The sequence below is a fragment of the Prunus mume genome, linkage group LG2 (genome assembly GCF_029339155.1).
Source record: "Prunus mume cultivar Tortuosa linkage group LG2, ASM2933915v1, whole genome shotgun sequence".
NCBI classification, from domain to species: domain Eukaryota; kingdom Viridiplantae; phylum Streptophyta; class Magnoliopsida; order Rosales; family Rosaceae; genus Prunus; species Prunus mume.
In genome coordinates, this window is record NC_142699.1 from 6,401,891 (window position 1) to 6,423,371 (window position 21,481).

The following is a 21,481-nucleotide window of genomic DNA, read 5'->3' on the forward strand; positions in this document are numbered from 1 at the left end:
GGTTTGGCGCCCCTTTGAACTACAAAGTTGATATGAAGGGTTTCTCTTCTGTTGACAGATGGCTTAAGGGAGTAATTAATTTTCAAGGTGTAAGCAAGCGAGAAGTTCAGTTTCTGCTTACTAGTATTAGCTTCATTTGCTGGGAGATATGGAAGACTAGATGCAATTTTATCTTTAAGAGCAACCACATTGATCCCCGGCTCACTATTGATCGAGCAATGCAAAACTGTAGGGAGTTTTTAGATGCTAAGGTCAAATCTCATGTACCTTTTGGGGATGCTTCAGTTGTTCCAAACATTCTTGCCCAAGGGTGGAGGCCTCCAATGTCTAATTATGTGAAAATTAATTTTGATGGAGCATGGAAAAAGGACTCGCATTTGGCAGGTCTGGGTGTAGTTGCTAGAGATGCTATCGGATCCTTTTATGGTGGTTTGGCGACTCCGTTCCATTGCAACTTAGCTCTGGTTGCAGAGGCTGCTGCTGGCCTTTGTGCTCTCAAGTTTGCTCTTAATCATAATTTCACCGACATTATCCTTGAGACAGATTCGAAGATTTTGGTGGAAGGAGTTAGACGTGGAGGAAAAAATGGTGTTTGGGCTATCCAATGACTTCTGGATGAGTTTAAGATCTGTTTGTTTTAGATCGGTTCTTTGGAGCTGGGTGCCAAGGAATTTGAACTGCAGCGCACAAGGCTGCAGCGATTGGAATCAGAGCGGAGCAACTGGAAAGTTGGGTTGTCAGGCCACCTCCGTCTCTTGTGGGAGTTTTACTATCTGATGGCCTCCCTTGTCCTCTAGGGAGGTTTCCATAAATTATTGTTGCTTTATTTTTGCTCTTTTGTGACTTAGGCTATTTGTCTCGGCTCTCTGTTTGGAGCTTAATTTAGGTTGTGTCTTGTTTGTTGTGTTTTGTTGGCGCTGTTTTGGCGTTTTGTTAATGAAGATCTTATTCAGACCCAAAAAAAAAAAAAAAAAGGCAAACAATGCGGTGCTATACTATTTCTATGAAAAAGCCTTTCGAGTTTAGCCGACCGGCTTCAGCCTATTTTATTTATTTATAAAGAAATTAAAAAAGGGGTATGTACCGAGCGGCTATACAATTTTTTAAAAAAAAAATTTGTTGAGTGTGGCCGGTCGGCTAATACTTTAAAAAAATTAGAAAAACCAAACTGCTAAATAAGGAAGAGAACCCAACTGTTCTAGGATTCCACTCACCAATTGTGTCGATCCCTACTAGTTTTACCGTTCTCGAATCCCTATCTCTATCTGTCTGCTCTCTTCCTCAAATCCCTTGTCAGTGGGGAATTGAATTGCAGTATGTATGTATACCCGAACCTAATAGGAATCCTCAACCATAATAAAAGCCTTACCAGTCGTGAGAATCACCATTCCATTGTTCCGAAATCTAATTTTTCTTCTCTTTTCAAACTCAATCTTATCTCTCGGCATTTCTTCTCTCATGGCTGAATTGGAAAATCCCCTCCTCAATGAATTCTGTGCTGCCGACACTGGCGTCGCCACCTTCCGATCACGCCAAGGGCCCGCCCCCAACGCCGACCAATGCCTGAAACAGAGCCTTAATGGTTGCAAAAGGTTCATCGGAACAACGTTGAATTCGGGTACAGGATTTCATTTCCAGTGGATTTCGGTCTTCTTGTATGGTGGTGTCTTATTGAAATCTGGACTTGATGTTCAGCAGCATCATCATGGTCTCCATTCACTTCAGCATCCTTCTCCTCTTCATTTTCTTCTTCAGCAGCATCACCATGCTCTTCATTCACCTCTTCAGCAGCATCATCCTTGTCCTCACTCACTTCTTTAGCAGCATCATCATCATGCTCTTCATTCACTTCTTCAGCAGCATCATCCTCCTCTTCATTCTCTTCTTCAGAATCATCATCATTTTCTTCATTCTCTTCTTCAGAATCATCATCCGGCTCTTGAGCTTTAGTGCTTTTTATCTGTTTGTTGAGTAGAGTTAGTATTAAGAGTGCACTTCTATGACATGGTATTAAGAGTGTAATTCTATGACATGGTTTTAATAGTGTACTTCTATGAAATGGTATTCATAGTTTACCTCTGTGACATAGTATTCATAGTTTACTTCTATGACATGGTATTAACAAGTATTTACATGACATGGTATTAACAATGTTGTCATATCAGCTACAAATTATTTGAAAGGAAAGAGTACCTTTATTTGGTTGTTCTTTAGATGATGAAGCTTCGCGCTGAGTTCTTGAAGACTCCATTTGACAAAGTGGTGTCATTTGTTCTCTTCCAGGAATTGGAGTGAGCAGGTTAGATCTTTGACACAGCCAATACTGCACAATTTTTTTGAAATATCACGTGTCAATTCATATCTTTAGAATAATGCTACGAATTTGCAGTTTGGAGATTTGTGTTCTTACAAGTATTAGGATTAGGCAACCACTGACGCTTGGCTGCTTTTTTTTGTCTTTCTTGTTCTTCTTTGCTTGTTCTAATCCAAAATACATGTAGTCCAAAACTCCTTGAGCCCAATTATATTTCCCCATCTCTTCTAAGGTGTCTATTGTGGTTGTATATGTCCAAGCAAGTGTACAACCAGAGTTGCAAAGAGATTGGTCATGAAGAGTTGTAGGATTATCAATCTTGTTACATCCATAGCACCCTCTTCTGTTTCATCTTCAAGTGCTAAATTCAAGCACTTATCAATTAAAGTCTTTGTTATCTTCTTATACCGCGTGAAGTATTTCTCTACAAACTGCAATTTTGGCCTTGTTGAGGTTGTTGTGCTTGGTAACTTCTTGCCACTGTTTGGCAAGCCAAAAATTTCAGCCACATCTTTGCTTTTCATCTCACTGTCACCATCATTAAACTTGAACTTCTTTGTCTTTGTGTCATAAACTTGTATGAGTCTCACAATGTCGTAGTTAGACTTCATGCACTCTACCTTTGTTAACCTTCTCTGGATATATGCTTCTATTAATGCCCAAAAAGGTGTCTTTGATAGCAGTGTTAAGACATCGTGCCGACGTTCAAGTCTCTGTCTGATGTTGTCAATTGTTGTTGCAAAAGAGAGCATGTTGCTCTTGATCTGCACATAATTTGGGTCCTCCCATCTGCTTGGCTTCTTGTTTGTTGTTGTTTTGGATGATGACTGTTGGCCTTTTGTTTTGGAGTTTCTTCTGGCTCTTTCTTTCTTCATCTTTTAATTGGTATACCTGCATTAGAAATAGGAACACGACAGTAAAGTATCGATGTTAATAGCCCATACTGGAACTTGACAGTGGTAGACATGCACTAAAAATAAGATTTTATAAGGAATTAGCAGTGTTATTACCCTATACTGGAACTTTACAGTGGCAGACATGCCTTAGAAATAGTATTTCATAGGGAACAATCAGTGTTATTACCATATACTGGAACTTTATAGCCATTAATCAACATGAAAGCAAACTAGCGGCTAAATTAGTGACTAGAGTAATGGTCCTATGCAGTCAGTCCTATAGTGAAATCCAATATAGTTTCAAGATTTTGTCTTTCATTCGAATCTAAAATACTGTTATTACCCTAGATTGGATCTTTATAGCAAATAATCAATATTACAGTAAAGGTTTGGTTTGTAAATGTCTTACCTTTGAAGCGTTTTCTTGTTGAAATGGTTCACTGAAATTTTGTCTTGATCAATGTCTGGTGTTTGTTTTTGAAACGAGATCAATCTTGGTGGTGGTTATGGAGTCTCGGTTTGGACGACGATGAAGACGAATTGATGAAGACGATTTGACTTGATGAAGACGATGAGTGTTGTGAAGAGACGTTTTGCAGAGAAGGTTTAATGAAGGCGCGCATGCTGGAAGTTACGGTTTACTTTTTTTTAAGTTACGGTTTACTCTTTTTTTTTTGGACGAAAGTTACGGTTTGGGCTTGTTTATAAGTTTGGGCTAGGTTTGTTTTGGGTGTCTTTTGAGTTTGTTTGGTGTTGGGCTTGATAGTGGCAGACCTGTAATTTATAGGAACTTGAACACTAATTTGTTATATAATAAATGAATTTTGGGTGTGTTTATAAAGTGTATTCTATGTGAGGTTTATTTATAAATTCAGGTCCCATTTTGGGTATATTAGTGAAGCTCTTTATGTACCTTTTTTTTATAGGTAACATACAATTTTATGTCTATTTTTTGTATCTGACTTATAGGTAGTCTTCTAATTTATGTTCCTAACTCTAAGTTTTTTCTGTTGCTAATAATAACATTATTTACATGTATGTCATGTACATAATTTAATGTGGGTGCTTGTCTGATGGATTGATATAATATGTTTACTTTTTATTGATTAAATTGTATTTTATCCATATATTAGGAATATTATCAAGGAAAGAATTCAATTACAATGAAATAATTCATTAAATTTAGATTTTCAATGTGTTTTCCTTATTTACCTCAAAGGGTAAAATCGATACAACAAAAAAAGACCTACATCTAAAACCAAAAGCTTGTGGACTAAACCAAATGGCAGCTAATCTTTTTGAACATAGATCTAAGATGCCCTAAATAAAAACAAAACAAAACAAAACAAAACCAAACCAAATTTTTATTTTGCTTTGTAGATATGCTTCAGATGAATATGGTGTGTGCAATTTTGCAGATGGAATGTCAATTACATGGATGAACTGCCAGAGTACATGCAAATATTCTACCGTACGCTTTTGAATGATCTCAATGAAACTGAGGAGATGGTGAAGGAAGGAAAAGCATACAGAGCTTATTATGCAAAAGAAGCTGTATGTAATAATTAACTAATTAAACACACAGCTTAATTTACTTTTCACTTTTTTTAATTAATTTACGTATAATTTATGTCCCATATATGCAGTGGAAAAATGCAGCTAAAGCTTACTTTGATGAGGCCAAATGGTTCCACGAAGGATACATCCCCAGCAATGTTTTGTTATTGAATTACATTGATTATTTGTGAATTTTCTACAAATATAATAATTACACCTTATTTTCTTTCAACAGGGCTGCAATAGATAACTACCACAATTTTCCAACAGGGACAGAGATCATGGACCTCACGGGCTTACCAGAATATGAGGGCTGGCCAAGAAATGGGCCGAGGCTCTGATTGTGGAATGAGTTTTCATCAATTATCATGAGTTATGGAAGTTAAAAATGGATCACAAGTACACACATATACAACTCTGACAAAGAAACAAAAAATAAAATAAAAATTCGTTGTGACAAGAAGAACAGAAACAAAAAGCCCTGGATCACAAGTACACATATATACAACTCTGACAAAGAAACAAAAGAACAGATAAACAGAATATGTATAAAGAACAGCCGTAACAAGCTTGGTGGTATGTGATCCTTTTCTCTATCGGCTTATAAATGTCAGCCTTTCTAAGTATTAACAATAACCAAAACAACGTCATTGAAAATATAAAATGGCTGATACCACAGCGCTCATCACTGAACTAAAGCAAAGGGATGTGTGTTCCCACCATGAATCTATCAAGGAAAGGGAAAAAAAGAACCGAAGTGGTTATTTCTACTGCTACCTCTGTATCTTTATTTTATATACTCAATGCCAGGCAGAAGCTGATATCAAGTTCCTGTCCTTCCATCCCAACAGCATAGCCCCGTCCCTCTCCACCAGCGTGTAATGCTCCGAATAACACCTCAGCAGACTCCTTATGACAGAGTTGACATATGAGCTCAATGGGTATTGCTGAAACCCTGCCATTGTCAACCTGGACTTCCACTTGCCAAAGAGCTCATGGCGTTCCACCCTTTCCTTTCCCTCGCAAGCAATGACGTTCACCATATCTCTTGCCAGACAATGCTGCTCCACGTTGATCCTCTCCTTGTTGTTCCTCGGCAGGGTCACGTCAATAGACTCAAACATTGCCAAGTAGTATTCTAGAGCTTCCACAAACCTATTGAAGAAAGGGGTTGTGTTTGTGTTTGACTCTTGCTCCACCAAAGTGGTCACTTTTGGAGATAGTGACTTTACCATTCTCAGCAGCCCATCCCTCGGATTGTTCTCGTCAACACTCTCATCTGGTGTGTGATGAAGCTGCAGGGGAAAGTTCACAGCAAGAGCCTCTCCATGCCTGACATCAAGCATGTCCTGTGTGACATCAGGTGCAAAAACTGGCACTCCATGAAATTCAACTGGGATGTTAAATTTCTCAGAGATAGCTTTCAGCCGTCTCCCAACTGCCTCCAATCCATCACCACGGGCATATTGAGAAAGAGGATCATCAATACCTGTAATCCGTACATGGGGTGCCCCACCGGGTCTTGCTGCAAGTGCTTGAAGGAGAGTCACCCACTGGGTTCCCTGAGCAATCTGGAAGTCTATAATGTGGATGCGGTCCTCATTTCTGCAGGCTTCAGCAATGGCCCCATTGGCTGCCATGTAACCAAACTTTAAATAGGGGCAGATCTCATACAGAATCTGCATGTTGAGAGCAAGTCATCACTTTAAATAGGGTCTTGCAGATGTTTATTTTATCCGCTTTGTAAGTATCCAAAGTTATAAGAGAACTCCAAAGGTGCGCACTTTGATGAACAAAAGAGCTGTGGAATTCCCTCCAAAAGTGTCATTGTCATCTCCCAATCTACTAACTCAGGCTCTCGAAGGATTCATGTATACTCATCCCCCTTTGGCCAATGATATCACAACACCACTTGTTACTAACATGCAAGGTGGCATGGCAATGATGATTAGAATAATGTGACTCATCCCCCATTGGCCAATGATATCACAACACCACTTGTTACTAACATGCAAGGTGGCATGGTAATGATGATTTGATTAAAACCAATTTCAAATCTCTACACGTGGAAAACAAGAATGGTCCCATCTTTCAACTAAATGAATAATCTCATACTAGGCTTAAGATTTAATAACAAATAAGTTTTCACAATAAATATTTAAATAAGGAAAATTCATATTAATAAATAATTAATATGTAGTATGTATAATAATTTATATAGTTTATAGAAATAAAAAATAAATAAATAAGGGTTCTCACAATCTACCATCCTTAAAAAAAATTTCGTCCACGAAATTTACTGACATTAAATCACATTCCTTCCCTAGGGTATCTAATCCACTGGGCTCGATACCATTTGTCACGCCCCGATCTGAAAATAAAGAATATTCATGAATCACGGTGCGTGAATTGAACGAAATAAAATAAAAATATTGAAAAATTGGTTAAAATACATTACCCTTATATATATAAAATAATAGTAATCTTACAAGTATACAAGATACAAATAAAACTTTATCACTCTAAACTAATCCAACTTCTCTGATTTCATCTTTGTATGGCCCACTAATTAATATGAGAAAAGAAAATAGGTGAGAGATGAGCAAACCACTGCTCAATGAGTAGATTATGTAATATGCAAGTCAAGCAATGTCATTTTACACACTCTAGAAAATATAATAAAAAGGTACACAATCCAAATCATGTCACATCATTACCTCATATCTTGGTTATCCTTCACAAATTGTACCCAGTACGTAACCCATATCGGCCTCACTGCCTTATGTCCCCGTCTGGTACATTTATCATTCGGATACCCCATCACTGAAGTTTTCATTTTCCATAACCCTAATATGTTCTGTTTTATGTTCAGCTATTTTTTTTTCCATCTTACTTTTGTTATGGCGATATACGCAAGACTGTGAATTTAAGTCGTTTTGTATACGCCCTTTTTACTACTTAAAGCAGAAAATTTCAATAAATTTCTTGAGACTCATGAGCTTGATCTACCCAAAAATACCTTAATATGTAATCGAGTTTAACTCCGGTGCTCAAAAGATTCACATTTCACGGTTTGATGGGAAATTCAGTTGTGGTAGCGACATATAGTAACTTAGTTTTATGCTGCACAAGCAAGGATTATCAACATGATTACTACATCTGCAATGCATATACCATGCAATGGGTTGCTCTTCCTCCCACCCCAAGTCAATGTCACAAGAGGGTACGAGTGGGATTCATCTGCAATGCTCCTGACAATAAATGTGAGGAAGACTATTGGAAAGGAAACAACATCCATCTTAATGTTGAGTGTAGGTACACGGTTGTGAGAATTCTTCCAACTGTTGAATTTGCAAATCATGAATCAGATGATGAAGAGAAATGTGATACCTTCAAATTAAATGTGGAGATCTTCTCTTCTGACACTGGTAAGCTGAAAAAATTAGTTGTCTTGTCCCGACACCACTTCTATTTTCTTCGCCTCCGTGAGTCCTTTGCATGGCATGTTTATTAATCCGTAATCGGATGAGGAGGAATTGAATTGAGGAGGAGTTGAATTTGATTCCTATTGAAGTTGTTTACCAAACCATATGGATTGATGAGACTTAGATTCAGGATTCCAAATTCCTATTGAAGTTGTTTACTAAATCATATGGAATTGCGGTAGGAGTTGTGCTAATTACTAAAATGTTCTCGTTGTTGGGTTAAAGTATATGAAAATTTTAAAAAATTTAAAATTGTGTGAGGATATAATAGATAAAAAAGATGAATTCCTAATGAGTTACTTCTCCATGAATTAAAATACCACCTATCACCCAAGAATTGAATTCCTCAAAAATTAGCAATTCAATTCCTAATTTTGTGTAAGGCCCATTTACTTTTTAATTCCTTGATGTGAAGTAAACACACGAATCCTCCATAATTGGAATTCAATCCCTAATTAGTAAACACAACATCAATGAAATATTATATTGGCCAACACACTGCGACCTTATTATTATTGGTTTGGATCCAGTCTACGACAATGATGGAACTAGTAGCAACAGCAGCATTAATGGTGATGATAATATTGACCAGAAACTGGGAGAAGCCTAGGAGAGAGGTCTTACGATTGACTATGTAGGTGTGTGGGGAGGATATATGCGAATATGCGGCTTCACCAAAAAGAACAGCTGGTCATATTGAATTTAATTTTAATTATTAAATTATTTTGATACCATATTCAGTGTTTTGAGTTTTTTTATGAGGTTGAGCTTATTTTAAGAAATCAATGACAGTTTTGTAATTTATATGAAGTTCAAAGCCTCTTTGTTATGTTGTAAATGGGTTTTGGGTGTGTTTCTAAAGTCCATTTCATATGTTTCGACCAAAAAAAAAAAAGTCCATTTCATATGGGTTATTTTATTTTATTTTTATATTTATAAATTTTAAATTTAGACCCCTATATTGAGTATAATACTGAATCTTCCAAAAAAAAGAAGTATATATGTGCTATGATAAATTGTAACTATAGTTGACTTCATTTTCAAACATGAAAAGAGTATCTTACTTTCCTTTACTTTTTCCTTGGTGACCAAGCAAGCATACACATAGACCAAACCTTCCAACCAGAAGCAGCAGCCAGCCACCAATTTTTTATTTGCCTTAGAACTTCAAAAGTCCAAGAGAAGTTATTTTGTCAACATTGCCACATCATCTTTGTGCGCGCTGCAAATATGCATGCTTGCTTCCCAAGCCAGCACAAATGTTATAAGAAACTACTCATCGCCCTCTCAATGCCCCATCAATTACAATACCACATTTCTTCTTTAAAATTGAACACCAAAAATAATCACTTGCTTATTTTGTTTTTAACAAAAAATAAAAATAAAAGGCCATGTCCACTGCTGGTTATGATCTTGCTGAAGCACATGTGCTGAGAGACCTCCACAAGAAGAAGATGAAGATGGGAGAAGAAGAAGAAATAGGCAAGTTGGGCACAGCTAAAGGCGAAACGGTTCGCTCAAGTACTAGTTGTTTCTTCTGGATGTACTTGAAGAAGAAAGTGCATTCAAGAAACGCTCAGAGTCGGGGAACTTGTTCAGCTCAAACTTCAGAAGTTGAGATTTTGGACCGTAAAGTTTGACTCTGCTCAAGCTCATGCTAATTATCAGCTGTTGCTTTTGTTATTTTCCATTGTTCTGTTTTAGCTGTTTGACATGTCTGAAGACATTTGTTTTTGACTGAATGTCTGAAGACATTGATACAAGTTGTAAAAGTTGTGGCAATGAAGTTGTTATACATGAGCTAACATTTCTATATTGGATGAGGCTTCAAGAAGGTTAAAAAATATTTTTTAACTGAAATTATTTGGTGCTTAGCATGGGCATATATAGAGGACCCATGGCCTTTGTTAGGAATATTCAGTCGGTAATAAGATTTGGATACTTCTTCAACCTGCAAATCACGATTTAACATATGTGCAAAAATAATTTGTCAAAAACACACACACACAAAAAAAAAAAAAATCTATATACACATGTCAAAATGTCATTGTTAGAAATGTAGGAGTGACTACTTATAGAGGAATGAGGGAACTATTTTCCATGAGATTTATTGAATGCAAAAATTAATGTAATTTACACTATTTAACCCAAAAAAGAAGAAGTAATGATACAACAAATTTGAAAAGAACGATAGGAAATCAAAATCACCGACTTGGTTTGTATGGAGACTTGGGTAATGGTGTAATATATAAGAGTATAGCTGCTCGGTTACACTAATTATTAAAAAGAGCCGCGAGTAAAGCCCGCGGCCATACTATTTTTAAAAAACTAGAAAAAACCTATGGCCGCCAAGCTGTACTATTTTTTCCAACAAATTTTAAAAAACCGAAGTTTCGCCGCCCGGCTATACTATTTCTATGAAAAAGTTGGATCAACGAGTTTAGCCGACCGGCTATACTATTTTATTTATTTATAAAGAAATTAAAAAAGGGGTATTACCGAGCGGCTATACAATTTTTAAAAAAAAAATTAAAACCAGAGTGTGGCCGGCCGGCTATACTATTTCTTTAAAAAAATTAGAAAAACCGAGTATACTGCTACCAAAGTAAGGAAGAGAACCCAACTGTCTCTAGGATTGCCACACTCACCAATTGTGTCGATCACAACCAGTTTTACCGTTCTCGAATCCCTATCTCTATCTGTCTCCTTTCTTCCTCAAATCCCTTGTCAATGGGGAATTGAATTGCAGTATGTATGTATACCCGAAGCTAATAGGAATCCTCAACCATAATAAAAGCCTTACCAGCCGTGAGAATCACCATTCCACTGTTCCGATATCTATTTTTCTTTTTTTTTAAAACTCAATCTTATCTCTCGGCATTTCTTCTCTCATGGCTGAATTGGAAAATCCCCTCCTCAATGAATTCTGTGCTGCCGACACTGGCGTCGCCACCTTCCAGTCACGCCAAGGGCCCGCCCCCAACGCCGATGCCAACAGAGCCTTAATGGTTGCAAAAGGTTCAATCGGAACAGAATTGCCGACAATGGTAAGTAACTGTTTAATTTTTCTCCAGTGGAATTTCGGTGCCTTTTTGAATTAATGGTTAAGGTGTCTTATTGGAAATCTGGTACTCATGGTGAAGAAGCAACTGTCAGTGGAACTAATATGTTTATTGCTTGATGCTTTTCCATTAGACTGATGCTTGAATTGTTAGAACCATTGGTATCTTGGTGGTCAATGTAATTAGACTCTTGTTTTATGATTCTTGCAGGAATTCAGAAATCTAGTGATCCTAAACAAGTTGCCAGATCTGCAAAGATACCAGAGCTGACCACCAATACTCTTATGAGCTCTAAAGGCTCCATGAAGCTTCCATCTGGATTTGTTGAGCAGAAGCAATTCAAGGCGAACACGAGTCATTGCAGGTTTCTTTCTTATTACTCAATTTCTATTCCTAAAGTTGAAATCTCACTTCTCTATGGCTTCTAGGGATAAATATTTATTGTAACATTCCTATGATCTATGCCTCATTTCTTTATCAATTTTACTGTCACTCATACTTCCGTACCTTGTAATCCCCACTATGCCTTCACATTTTATAAAAACAGCTAAAACTTTTTGGAAACTTAAGAGGATGAGAAAACAGTATTTTAGTGAACAAGGATGTTTCAATTCAACCCGGAAAGCCGTGTTAATAATCAGTGTACATAACTTCCTATACCCCATGGTAGTTGGCTTTTGATGAGCTAACATCATCACCATATCTAGAAACAAGGATAAACAAGTTTTACCACTTTTTCCTTTCTCAAGCAAACAATGCAGTGGATTAAAAGGTATTTCTTTCAGGCACATTAGGTTCCTAAGTCTTAGTTTTCCCATACAACACTGTGATTAAGCACAACCATATTGGCTTGCCATCACATATATGATTTTTATTAAGTAGTTTACTTGGGAGGCTGTGTTTGTACAAATTCATTTTAGTTCACGATCCATTCAACATGTTTTTCCTTTCTTAGAGGGCTTAAATTATGTGTATAATATATTGCATGGTGCAGGTTTATGAGATGCGATACTGCTACCAAAGCAATTGCCGAATAAGTTAAAAAGATCAAAGAGATCATCATCAACAGAAAGAAGAACATCAATTGATGATCTATCTGACGTTATATTGGCTGAAATCCTTTGCCGACTTCCATGCAATAAATTTGTTTTTCAATGCAAGTCTGTGTCTAAGCATTGGTGCACTCTCATCGCAGATCCTTATTTTATTGCCTGCTTTGTAAATATCCAAAGTTATAAGAGAACTCCAAAGATACGCACTTTGATAAACAAAAGAGTGGTGGAATTCCCTCCTAAAGTGTCGCTGTCACCTAATCTACTAACACAGTCGCTCGAAAGAATCATTTGTTTCCACCGTTTCATAGGAAATCCAGTTGTGGTAGCGACATATAATGACTTACTTTTGTGCTGCACAAGCATGGATTATCAGCGCAATTACTACATCTGCAATGCATACACCATGCAATGGGTTGGTCTTCCTCCCACCCCAAGTCGATGTCACAAGCGTGTACGAGTGGGATTCATCTGCAATGTTCCTGACTATAATTGTGAGGAAGACAATTGGAAAGGAAATAACAGCCAGCTTAATGTTGAGTGTAGGTCCACGGTTGTGAGAATTCTGCCTCCTGTTGAATATGCAAATGATGAGAAGAAATGTGATACCTTCAAATTAAACGTGGAGATCTTCTCTTCTGAAACTGGAGAGTGGAAAGAATCTGTTGTCTCGTCCCCACGCAACTTCGATTTTCGTGGCCTCAATGAGTTTTCCTTTGCATACAATGGAATGTTATATTGGCCAACAGACCGCGGCCTTAGTGTTATTGGTTTGGGTCCATTCTATGATAATGATGGAACTAGTAGCAGCAGCAGCAATGGTGATGGTAATATTGATCATAAACTAGGTTTCACTATATTTGAGGAACCTCTAGACATAGGTTTTAGTGTTCAGTACTTAGGTGTGTGCGGAGGATATGTGCGAATGTGCAACATGAGCATGATGACCGAACGTCTGTATGTATATGTGTTGAAAGAGACACAAGATGGAGATGCTGCTGGCAAAAGCCTGTGTTTGAGTGAACGCAGGGTTTATTCCTTGGACCCTAAAATATTCCTGAACCAGCCGTGTTGCATACTGAATGCTTTTGACCCAAATAATAAGGATATTTTGTATCTGCGTGTGAGCACAGATATTATCAAGTGGAACATGCACACAGGAGAGTGGTCAAAGATAGTTGAAAACTGTGGAACAGATCGTTTCTATTACACAGTTGTTCTCCCATTGTGGCCGACACCAGTTCCTAGACTAGCGTAGCAGCAGCATGCCAGCATGCCCATCCATGGTGGAGGTACTAGCAGCTTTTAGATAGCAAGAATTATAAAGTAGTAAACTTTTATTTGGTTTAGTTGGATTATTTGTATTTGATATACTCAGCAATATAACACTTTTTAATTGCTGATAAATACCGTAATATGTTCTGTTTTGTGTTCAACTGTTTTTTTCCCTCTTGTTTTTGTTATGGCGATATACGCAGGACTGTGAATTTAAGTCGTTATGTATACGCCCACTTTACTACTTAGAGCAGAAATTTTCAAGAAATTTCTTGAGACTCATGAGCTTGATCTACCATGCTTTAGTTTTCAGAAATATTATGATAGCAAGAAATTTCTGTTGAATGTTGCGGTTGCGTTCAAAGAGAGCAAGAATGACCAGAGTCCAAAGGACTTTGTTCAGCTCAAACTTGAGGAGTTGTGACTTTGGACCATAAAGTTTGGCTCTGATGAATCTCATCCTAATTTTTAGCTGCTTACAGTAATTGGTTGTGCATATTAATTAAGTCCAATTAGAGCTTTATGTAATTTGCTACTAGGTTGTTGCTTTTATTATTTTCCACTTTTCTGTTTTAGCTATGTCTCAAGACTTTCTTTTCTTCGATTGCGAATGTCTGAGATCCGACGTGAAGGGCTGTTTATATCCCCAGGGTGTAAACCCAATTTTTTTTTCGTGCTTAAATGAGCTCTTGGTCCGTTTTCGAAGATAAGTTCTAAAAGAAAAGCTAGTCACCCGCAGACAAAAGAACTTCTCTTATGAGGAAGTCCTCAGACAAGCCCTACCATTGCTTGGCGATAGAAAAAGTAGCGTTTAAGCCGCTTGATATGAGTCAAAGAGCGATACGCATTTCTTCTTGGTGAAGGGGCAAATTGATAAAGAAAGTTGTTTAAGCGCTTTGCTTTGAGAAAGGTAGGTAAGCCCGTTGATCGATATGAAGACATTGATACGAGTTGTACAAGGTGTTGCAATCGAGTTGACCCCCCAAAAATACCCTAATATATAATTGAGTTTAACTCTGGTTTAAAAGATTTACAAATTTATAAATAAACCCAATCCTAAATGTATTTATAGAAAAACCCAAGCACCTAGAAACACACCTATCAACCTTAAAGTCAACGATGTTTAAATAGTGCTCCCCATTTTGGGTGTTTTAGTGAAACTCCCTTAAAAGATTCACATTCCACGGTTTGATGGGTAAGTCAGTTGTGGTAGCGACATATAATGACTTGGTTTTGTGCTGCACAAGGAAGGATTATCAACGTGATTACTACATCTGCAATGCATACACCATGCAATGGGTTGCTTTTCCTCCCACCCCAAGTCGATGTTACGAGTGGGATTCACCGACTTGGTTTGTATAGAGACTTGGGTAATGGGTTACTATAGAACGAGTATAGACGCTCGGCTACACTATTTATAAAAATAGAATTAAAAAAACAGCATACAACTGCGCGGCTATACTATTTTTAATTATTTTTTTGGAAAACCCGAGTATAGCCGCTTGGCTGTTTCTTTAATTCAAATTGTAAAATCCTTAGTATATCCGCGCGGCTATACTATTTCTTTTTATAAAAAAAAATTAAGAAAAAAACTGAGTATATGGGAAATTTGCATAAATACCACATGAACTTTTAGGTCAGTGAGGAATTACAACATGAACTTTTAATTTTTACAATGAGACACCTGAACTTTATAGAGTGTTGCAATTGTCACCTATGTCCTACTTTGTTAAACTTTCCATTAACTTTAAGGGCATTTCTGTCGATTCGCTAGAACTTATAAATTAAAATTTTAAAACTAACATAATTATCACACCAAAATAAATAAAAAACACTAGCCTAATTATTATTGTTATCACATGACCACCATCACCCCTTCCAACCCTCTCCCCCACCCTCTGCATAAGCTGCAACCTCTTGCACGCAATGATCCATGATCCATGGAATCCATCACTAAGTTTATCTTGAGAGAAAAGAAAAAAAAAATCTCTCAAGTTTATTAAAATTCAAAATAAATACATACTCTCTGGCAGGTGAAGCTTTCACTCAGATTTCAATTGTGCTATCATTTAATTTGTTTATAGTTGCTCGCACTAGTCTTCGTTCATACTCAAAGGCACTCAAAGGCTTGGCCTTCAATTCAATGAAAGCCTTCATATTCCTTTAATTGAATGAAACGAGAAATATTTTGTCTTTCTCAACCAAATAATGCGGTGGAAAGGCCTTTCTTTTAGGTTCCTAAGTCTTAGTTTTTCCATACAACTTAGAGTTTCACTGTGATCAACCACAAACCATATTGGCTTGCCATAACATATATGATATATATATATATATATATATATATATATCTGTAGTTTATTAATTGAGAGGTTGTGTCTGTCCAAATTCGTACGTTTTAGTTAACGAACCATATGTCGATTCCACGAAACATTTTTCTTAGAGGCCATACAGTATGTGTATAATAATATATTTCATGGCGCAGGTGGATGGGATGCCATACTGCTACCAAAGTAAGGAAGAGAACCCAATTGTCTCTAGGATTGCCGACCTCTAGTAAGCTAAAAACATCAAAGATATCATTCTCAGCAGAAAGAAGACCATCAATTGATGATCTACCTGACATTGTATTGGTTGAAATCCTTTGCCGACTTCCATACAATAAATTTGTTTTTCAATGCAAGTCTGTGTCCAAGTGTTGGTGCACTCTCATTGCAGATGTTTATTTTATTGGCCGCTTTGTAAGTATCCAAAGTTACAAGAGAACTCCAAAGGTGCGCACTTTGATGAACAAAAGAGCTGTGGAATTCCCTCCAAAAGTGTCATTGTCATCTCCCAATCTACTAACTCAGGCTCTCGAAGGATTCATGTATACTCATCCCCCTTTGGCCAATGATATCACAACACCACTTGTTACTAACATGCAAGGTGGCATGACAATGATGATTAGAATAATGTGACTCATCCCCCATTGGCCAATGATATCACAACACCACTTGTTACTAACATGCAAGGTGGCATGGTAATGATGATTTGATTAAAACCAATTTCAAATCTCTACACGTGGAAAACAAGAATGGTGTCATCTTTCAACTAAATGAATAATCTCATACTAGGCTTAAGATTTAATAACAAATAAGTTTTCACAATAAATATTTAAATAAGGAAAATTCATATTAATAAATAATTAATATGTAGTATGTATAATAATTTATATAGTTTATAAAAATAAAAAATAAATAAATAAGGTTCTCACAATCTACCATCCTTAAAAAAAATTTCGTCCTCGAAATTTTTACTGACATTAAATCACATTCCTTCCCTAGGGGTATCTAATCCCTGGGCTCGATACCATTTGTCACGCCCCGATCTGAAAATAAAGAATATTCATGAATCAGGGTGCGTGAATTGAACAAAATAAAATAAAAATATTGAAAAATTGGTTAAAATACGTTACCCTTATATATATATAAAATAATAGTAATCTTACAAGTATACAAGATACAAATAAAACTTTATCACTCTAAACTAATCCAACTTCTCTAATTTCATTTTTGTATGGCCCACTAATTAATATGAGAAAAGAAAATAGGTGAGGGATGAACAAACCACTGTTCAATGAGTAGATTATGTAATATGCAAGTCAAGCAATGTCATTTTACACACTCTAGAAAATATAATAAAAAGGTACACAATCCAAATCATGTCACATCATTACCTCATATCTTGGTTATCTTTCACAAATTGTACCCAGTACGACCCATATCGGCCTCACTGCCTTATGTCCCGTCTGGTACATTTATCATTCGGATACCCCATCACTGAAGTTTTCATTTTCCATAACCCTAATATGTTCTGTTTTATGTTCAGCTATTTTTTTTTCCATCTTACTTTTGTTATGGCGATATACGCAGGATTGTGAATTTAAGTCGTTTTGTATACACCCTCTTTACTACTTAAAGCAGAAAATTTCAATAAATTTCTTGAGACTCATGAGCTTGATCTACTCAAAAATACCTTAATATGTAATCGAGTTTAACTCCGGTGCTCAAAAGATTCACATTTCACGGTTTGATGGGAAGTTCAGTTGTGGTAGCGACATATAGTAACTTAGTTTTATGCTGCACAAGCAAGGATTATCAACATGATTACTACATCTGCAATGCATATACCATGCAATGGGTTGCTCTTCCTCCCACCCCAAGTCAATGTCACGAGAGGGTACGAGTGGGATTCATCTGCAATGCTCCTGACAATAAATGTGAGGAAGACTATTGGAAAGGAAACAACATCCATCTTAATGTTGAGTGTAGGTACACGGTTGTGAGAATTCTTCCAACTGTTGAATTTGCAAATCATGAATCAGATGATGAAGAGAAATGTGATACCTTCAAATTAAATGTGGAGATCTTCTCTTCTGACACTGGTAAGCTGAAAAAATTAGTTGTCTTGTCCCGACACCACTTCCTATTTTCTTCGCCTCCGTGAGTCCTTTGCATGGCATGTTTATTAATCTGTAATCGGATTAGGAGGAATTGAATTGAGGAGGAGTTGAATTCCGAATTCCTATTGAAGTTGTTTACCAAACCATATGGATTGATGAGACTTAGATTCAGGATTCCAGATTCATATTGAAGTTGTTTACTAAATCATATGGAATTGCGGTAGGAGTTGTGCTAATTACTAAAATGTTCTCGTTGTTGGGTTAAAGTATATGAAATTTTAAAAAATTTAAAATTGTGTGAGGATATAATAGGTAAAAAAGATGAATTCCTAATGAGTTACTTCTCCATGAATTAAAATACCACCTATCACCCAAGAATTGAATTCCTCAAAAATTAGCAATTCAATTCCTTAATTTTGTGTGAGGCCCATTTACTTTTTAATTCTTTGATGTGAAGTAAACACACGAATCCTCCATAATTGAAATTCAATCCCTAATTAGTAAACACAACATCAATGAAATATTATATTGGCCAACACACTGCGACCTTATTACTACTAGTTTGGATCCAGTCTACGACAATGATGGAACTAGTAGCAACAGCAGCATTAATGGTGATGATAATATTGACCAGAAACTGGGAGAAGCCTAGGAGAGAGGTCTTACGATTGACTATGTAGGTGTGTGGGGAGGATATGTGCGAATATGCGACTTCACGAAAAAGAACAGCTGGTCATATTGAATTTAATTTTAATTATTAAATTATTTTGATACCATATTGAATGTTTTGAATTTTTTATGAGATTGAGCTTATTTTAAGAAATCAATGACAGTTTTGTAATTTATATGAAGTTCAAAGCCTCTTTGTTATGTTGTAAATGGGTTTTGGGTGTGTTTCTAAAGTCCATTTCATGTGGGTTATTTTATTTTATTTTTATTTTTATAAATTTTAAATTTGGACCCCTATATTGAGTACAATAGTAAATCTCCAAAAAAAAAAAAAAAAAATTATATATGTGCTATGATAAATTGTAACTATAGTTGACTTCATTTTCAAACATGAAAAGCGTATCTTACTTTCCTTTACTTTTTCCTTGGTGACCAAGCAAGCATACACATAGACCAAACCTTCCAACCAGAAGCAGCAGCCAGCCACCAATTTTTTATTGGGAGCTTCACTAATATACCCAAAATAGGGGCTGAAATTATAAAAAAACCCCACATGGAATGCACTTTAGAAACACACCCAAAATTCATTTACTACATAAGAAATTAGTGTTGAAGTTCCTATAAATTACATGACTGCCATTGATCAACTTAAAAGAAGCCCAACAAAAAAAACTTAAATAGCACCCAAAACAAGCCCAGCCCAATTTTATAAAAAAACGCAAACAATTCATTACAAAAAAATGTCTTGAAAACTGTATCTTTATTAACGTGTCATATTGATTAATGATTGTAATGTTCCACACTTTTATTGTCATGTTGATTAATGGCTGTAATGTTCCAGTCTATGGTAATAACATTGTTATTTTATTGTCATGTTGATTAATGACTGTAATGTTCCATCTAGGGTAATAACACTGCTAGTTTCCAATAACATCTTATTTTTAATGCATGTTTACCCATGTAATGTTCCAGTCTAGGATAATAACACTATTAGTTTCTATGATATCCTAGTTCTAATTCATATTTACCCCTGTAATGTTCCAGTTTAAGGTAATAGCACTGCTAGTTTTCTATGACATCTTATTTCTAATGCATGTCTACCCATGTAATGTTCTAGTATAGAGTAATAACACTGCTATTTTGTAATGTTCTAGTTGGGTAATAACATTGCTAGTTTACTGTCATGTTGATTAATGGCTATAATGTTCCAATCTATGGTAATAACATTGCTAGTTTACTGTCATGTTGATTAATGGCTGTAATGTTCTAGTCTAGGGTAATAACACTGTTAGTTTCATATAACATCCTATTTCTAATGCATGTCTACCCCTTGTAATGTTCCAGTCTAAGGTAATAACATTATTAGTTTCTTATGACATCCTATTTCTAAGGTAATAACACTACTAGTTTCTTATGACATCATATTTCTAATGCATGTTTACCCATGTAATGTTCCAGTCTATGATAATAACACTGCTAAGTTCCGATGATGTCCTATTACTAATGCATGTCTACCCCTGTAATGTTCCCTAAGGTAATAACACTGCTAGTTTACTGTCATATTGATTAATGTTTGTCTTGTTACTATTTCTAATACATGTCCACCAAAGAAAAGAAGAAAGAACAAACTAGACCAACTCAAAACAAGCCGAGCCCATATTGTTAATAATATTATGTTAAAAAAGGATATTGTTAATACTCTGTCATAGAAGTACATTGTTAAACAAAAATGAGATCCATAACTGAAATAGTAACAATGGATAAATCAATCATCAAAGCTTAAAATACATTTCGAAAATCAACTAAAATATGAAGAGAAACACATAATTGAAGCAAAAGATCAAAAATCTCAAGTCTAAACCAAACGATGACGACGACAATAAAGATGATGATGATGATGATGACGACAATGACATGGTGAAAGAGGAGTAGAGCTTGAAGATGATGAGTAGAGCTAAGAGCATCTGATTGAGGTTCGTTCAAGGTTCCAAACAATCCGGAAAAAAAAAATCAATATAAGCACGATTTTAGAACAAGAAATCGAAGATGAAATATTGAAAATTGTAGAAGATAGATGAAGAATATAGCTGGACCTGAGATTAAGCTTCAATGGAAGCTCCTCTTGCTCCAACATCGATAAAACACCAGCAAGAAAGGAGAAAATAAAATCTGATTTGGTTTTTTGGCAGATTTGATTTTTTTTGGCAGATTTGGTTTTTATCTGGACAGATTTGGGCAGATTTGCTTTTTCTCTCTCAAATCCATAGTACAAAGGCAATATAGGTATTTTACACACACAAATAAACTGAAAAATAGCTATTTAATTTAAAAAAAATTGACAGCCGATTTTTGGGTTTTTGGGTGTGTTTATAGTTTTTAAATGGTATAGGGTTTCTTTATAAGACTATGTCTAAGATTGGGTATATAACTAAATTTGTATTTTTTATTTGCCTTAGAACTTCAAAAGTCCAAGAGAAGTTCATTTTGTCAACATTGCCACATCATCTTTGTGCGCGCTGCAAATATGCATGCTTGCTTCCCAAGCCAGCACAAATGTTATAAGAAACTACTCATCGCCCTCTCAATGCCCCATCAATTACAATACCACATTTCTTCTTTAAAATTGAACACCAAAAAAATAATCACTTGCTTATTTTGTTTTTAACAAAAAATAAAAATAAAAGGCCATGTCCACTGCTGGTTATGATCTTGCTGAAGCACATGTGCTGA

General features: G+C 36.1%; 2 protein-coding genes across 2 annotated transcripts; one reads left to right on the plus strand and one right to left on the minus strand.

Annotated features, from left to right (window-relative positions):
* The first annotated feature begins 1,212 nt into the window (after positions 1–1,212).
* LOC103332971 (uncharacterized) lies at positions 1,213–18,126 on the plus strand. The gene is made up of 6 exons (XM_089047231.1): positions 1,213–1,592; positions 11,271–11,299; positions 11,525–11,678; positions 12,309–12,338; positions 16,154–16,507; positions 17,673–18,126. Exons 1-6 carry the CDS (start codon positions 1,459–1,461, stop codon positions 18,124–18,126), a joined length of 1,155 nt encoding a protein of 384 aa, XP_088903357.1. The 5' UTR covers positions 1,213–1,458.
* On the minus strand, positions 5,186–6,452 carry LOC148919513 (chitin-inducible gibberellin-responsive protein 1-like). Its single transcript, XM_089046658.1, has one exon. It carries the CDS (start codon positions 6,450–6,452, stop codon positions 5,568–5,570), a length of 885 nt encoding a protein of 294 aa, XP_088902784.1. The 3' UTR covers positions 5,186–5,567.
* Positions 18,127–21,481: the final 3,355 nt, after the last annotated feature.